This window comes from Nansenia antarctica (genome assembly GCF_963989245.1).
Source record: "Nansenia antarctica genome assembly, chromosome: 1".
Taxonomy (NCBI): domain Eukaryota; kingdom Metazoa; phylum Chordata; class Actinopteri; order Argentiniformes; family Microstomatidae; genus Nansenia; species Nansenia antarctica.
The window spans coordinates 60,834,747-60,839,746 of NC_137674.1; the positions used below are offsets into that span (position 1 = coordinate 60,834,747).

Genomic DNA, 5,000 nt, shown 5'->3' on the forward strand with positions numbered 1-5,000 from the left:
TGTGAATTGATGGCCAGTCATATTCATAGCACATATATATCATATATAGTAGCGATATCCTACAGCCCATGATCTGTGCATATCTGGTCTGCCACATCATCACACCGGCCAGAATCACACAGTACTTCCGGTGGTAGTGACATCATACAGGTTCTGTCTTGGTGAATCATTGCCTGCCCACTGTGAAAACACTCTTAGTGTCACTTGTTAGATAACAATAGAACTCTGTGCTAACAGAAGGTTACTGCAGCCAACTAATCTACCCACTCATCATCCCTTAGAGAGAGAGCGAGAGTTTGTGTGTGTGTGTGCACAGCAGGAAATTTTGCCTCCATTTGTCACGATTTCATGTGGGTTGATGCCTGTCCTCCACAGTCCGCACTTCTCATTTGGTGCAAAATTATTGTCTCATAACAGAATTTAGCCATCTATTTTTAGACCTGATATTTCCAGCCAGAAATACGCATTAGCTTTGTGTGTTGGGGGGAAGGGGGGGGGGGGGGGGGGGCAGCAGCAAGCTAGTCAGCCGCTAACAACCAGCACTAACAACAATCCAGGCAGCATCCCTCCCTCTGCAGTGAGGCTAAGGGGTTTGGCAGCAGTTGGTACAACTGGTGCAGCTAACGCTAGCTAAGACAGTCTTTACCACTACTACTGCCTGCCTCATCACTAAACTCATCTGTTTCACTGCCTGGCCGCTGCATATTTAGCACGTCTTCTGGCTTCCCTGCGATGATGAGAGTTTAATTAATACCCTGCCCTGATCTTTAGAAAGTCAAAGGTCCCGGCTGGTGGCTCAGGGGGGTCAACGCTACTGCCTTCTGGAAGGTCCTCAGGGTCGGGCTGGGGAACGGGTTCAGGCAGCGAGACGGTGTCCGGGGGGGTAGGGGGAGGAACCGGGGGGGGGGGGGGGGGGGGGGGGGGGGGGGGAGGGGTGCAGGGACTTGGAAATGAAGGAGCTAATTGCTTCCAGTGGATTTTGAAATCAAACCCTTGCCTTGCCCCTGGCGTGCAGAAACGTAAATGGAATATTGATGACGAGGGAGGAATAAAGAAAATGACCCGGGTGGATGATCGATATTAGACCCAACAATTCTGTGGAGAGCAACCAATAACACATCTCTGGTTTGCCTGCTCCGCTGTGTGTTCTTGGTTCAATACTGCTGAAATGCACAAATGTTATTTACGCTTGTTGAAATCATAGGGGGTTGCATGCAATTTCTCCTTTGCAAGGCCTTGCCAAAAAAACTCGATTGAAGTGGTATTTCGTGAGTTACGTTACAGAATTCACAAAGATCAGATTTTGTTTGTTGATATCTTGGAAAGTTGAACCATTATTTACCCCATTTCACTTCCTTAATATATCTCTCTATTTATGGAGTAACATGAGTTGTTGTTGGTGCTTGTAGTAAGGCAATGGCATCACCATGGAGGCATTCTGCTTCATTGACTTTTGACAGTTGATCCTCAAGATTCTGCCGCCTGATTAGAATGCATGGGATGCCCCGTGGTTGCTATGGCGATGGACCTCTCATGCACCTGGGGGTCAGGTGTAAGTAGATAGGATCAGGTGTCTGGGGGTGATAGATCCTCCTTAGGCTCCCTGGCAACGGGCACAGCTTACATATAAGGCTTCTCATAAAGATTAGAGAGTCATTCTGTTACAGTAATCAGAGTCATAAACTGCACAATGAGTCAATTGTCAGCTTTTGGTTGGTGACCGAGTAGGCCAAACTCAGTCTCTTGTCTCTGGTAGAAACATTCGACGCATGGCATCTCTGTGTAGGCTGAGGCTTAACATGTAAAGCTGAGAGCATCAAGGAGCCAACAATCTATATGGAGCACTTACAGTCCACGCACTGTAGGGATTACTTTAGAATGCACCAGCAATGAAAACAGTTTCTCATAAATCATTTGAAAAAAAGCTTTTCTTCCAATTATTTATAGATAGTGCCATATAGTAGAGTCCTCTGACGAGTCCTCTGCTCTGTAAAAGGCACTGTAACTGAACTAGATGACTTTGTGTTACACTCAACAGTAACAGATATTTGCTCATAATATATTTTTCCTCAAATGCAATATTATAGTTATTCTTTTTTGTGTGTGTGTGTGTGTGTGTGTGTGTGTTTTACTGTTTGTCTTGACAGTGCTGTGCCTTCTGGCTTCCCTGATGATGAGCGTTATGGGTGCGTTTTGTCAGATCAGAAAAGCCGGTAGAATAAACAAAGGTTTTTGATTTAGACTAGCCGTGATCTACAGTGCAGGAGTCTCTCAATGGGAATAATGCGTTTCTATTTATTCCCGTCCTGGCATGTGGGCTGGAGCATTCAGTACTCCGTCTTTTGTTGTCTCACCGTCCTCTCTTCCCTCTTCCTTTGTCCCTGTGAGTTGTGTAGAGACGAGCATTTTACACCCGGGGGGGAAATTACTCCCTGACCTGAATCATCCATCCTAAACCCCTGCTTCTATACGCATGCTGTCTGTCCACAATACGCTCTCCTCTGTTGACATGTCGTCAGGCCCAAAAAACCAAACCCAGACAGACCTCCAGCCATCCCAGCATGCCCCAGCAGCCTACACTACTCTCTCCTCATCCATCATTTCCGCTCACTCTAACACAGGGGAGGCGGGTCGGAGGCAGACATGACATCGGAGGATGCACGTGTTTGATACCATCCTTATCCACCCTTCAATTGCATGCATAACAATGAGCCCATCCTCCCTTTTCGACCTCCACCTAACATATTATGAAAGCTAAATCATAATTCATAGACATGCTTGTTCTAGGGCTGTAAGTGAGTAAGTAAATACTCTCAGAAACTAGCAGGGAAAAGTAGAAGTTTGAGATGTGAGCTGTAGAAGGACACGGAGTACAGTAACCCCGGAGGCGGTGACTGCCTCTTACTTCACATTCACAGAGTGAATACCCTACCCTGAGCCTTGTGGAGGCGTTAGCTGCTGGGAGACTGCATAATAGATTCAGTACAAGGCCTGGCCCGGGAACATCCTGTATACCCAGGCTGTTTAAGAGGCAGGCAGTACCATCAGAAGAACACATGGGTATGATGTCATGGTCTGGCGCCTCAGCCCAAATGCACAGAGAGAGAGAGAGAGAGAGAGAGAGAGAGAGAGAGAGAGAGAGAGAGAGAGAGAGAGAGAGAGAGACAGGCCTAATCCACAGACTCTGTCTGCCTGTCTCAACTTACTCTCCGTCTGAACAACAAGCCTTCCCAGGCAGGAAGGAAGGAAGCACCGTTCCAGCCAGCAGAATGATATTAAACCATATAGAAGTTGAGAGAGATGGTTTGACTTATGGTGGCCATTAGCAGAGACTTTTGTGCCCTCATAAGCAGTCTGCTTGCACACTGCCCTCAGAGAAGAGGTCATATGTATTAGGTTTTTATGATGCGTACTGTAGAGTCCTGTATGAGGACATTATGTGATAGTCGATATGGTGACTCACTGATATCCTTGTGTGTGTGTGTGTGTGTGACGTGACTGATCTACTGTCTGCTGCTATCCTCTTCTCCTGGGATCTAGCATACTTCTCATATGTATTTAGGTCATTTTGCTATGAGAGACCTTGTCATTCGGGGGTAGTGGTGCCCTATTGGATAGTGAGTTGAACTGGTGTTCAGAAGGTTCAAAGTTCAAATCCCACCTGGGAACACTGCTACACTAGTGTGCCCTTGAGTAAGGCACTTAGCCCTAAGTTACTCCAGGGAGACTGTCCCTGTAATCTCTAACTGTAAGTCGCTTTGGATAAAAGTGTCTGCTAAGTTGTAAAAATGTAAATCTCATGAGAAACCTGCGTGGGCGATAATGCTAACTAAGTGTTACTGTGTGTTTACATTCAATAATGTGGTTCAGACATACTGTTTTACCTTCATTCATGGACAACTACTGAGACCTACTGAGAATTCATGGAGAACCACTATGGAGAACCACAAGAACACGTTGCTTTAACAATGTGCGGTCAAAACCACTCACCCGCACCTCTACAATAACACCACCTCACCTCACCTCCGCCTCCATCTCTTTCCCACAGCGAGAGAGGAGAACGTAGCCACGTTCCGCGGCTCGGAGTACTTCTGCTACGACCTGTCCCAGAACCCCATCCAGAGCAGCAGCGACGAGATCACGCTCTCCTTCAAGACGTGGCAGCGCAACGGCCTCCTGCTGCACACGGGCAAGTCGGCCGACTACGTCAACCTTGCGCTGAAGGACGGAGCCGTGTCTCTCGTCATCAACCTGGGCTCCGGGGCCTTTGAGGCCATCGTGGAGCCCGTGAACGGGAAGTTCAACGATAACTCCTGGCACGACATCAAGGTCACGCGAAACCTGAGACAGGTAACCAAGGCGGCCGAGGTCAGGTACAGATAGAGAGATAGACTGACGATAGAGGATGGTTATCGGTACATGTATGTAGTGTGGAGTACGCAGTGGTATGTAGGTTTTTGGTGTGTTGGTAGGTAGATTGGATCGGTACACAAATGTACCAAGCATCGCTTTTCCAAGTACGCTAAAAGCTAATACTGTTTTTCAAATAGTAATCATGGTGGTCCTATTTGGTTATCGCAACCGCTGCAGTTAAGAAAAGTTGATGACAAAATGAAATTATAAATTTGTGTCTTGAGTTGTGTCTTCATGTGTTTTTTCCTCATATTTTATATCCTACCTCACACAAGTCTGTGATTGATAGCTTACTGGAGCCACCAGTGTGCTCTGTATTTTTCCTCTGCTCCTTATCGGCATGTTGAACTTAAAGAGTTCCCTATTTCCTTAATTTAAACTTATCTGATACTTCTTTGCTTTATGCTCCCTTAAGCTGACACTTCTATCAGGAGTTGTCGTTATCTCCCCGTCTTCACAAAGTGTCTGTTTTCCTCTAAAAACTCTGTAGGATATTTCTATTCTTTTGTCTTTAAAGCTTCAGAAAGTGTAGGGAGCTTTAAGCCATCAGTGTTTCTTACAGCAGAGGCGCTGGGTTGGCAGTGCTC

General features: G+C 46.5%; 1 protein-coding gene across 1 annotated transcript in view; it reads left to right on the plus strand.

Annotated features, from left to right (window-relative positions):
* Positions 1-5,000, plus strand: part of nrxn3b (neurexin 3b) — a gene marked incomplete at both ends in the record, with an annotated part of 231,970 nt that overhangs the window by 41,496 nt on the left and 185,474 nt on the right. The window contains one exon of the mRNA XM_080550520.1: positions 4,049-4,350. Coding sequence (XP_080406646.1) covers positions 4,049-4,350 — 302 coding nt within the window. The remainder of the gene's footprint in view (positions 1-4,048; positions 4,351-5,000) is intronic.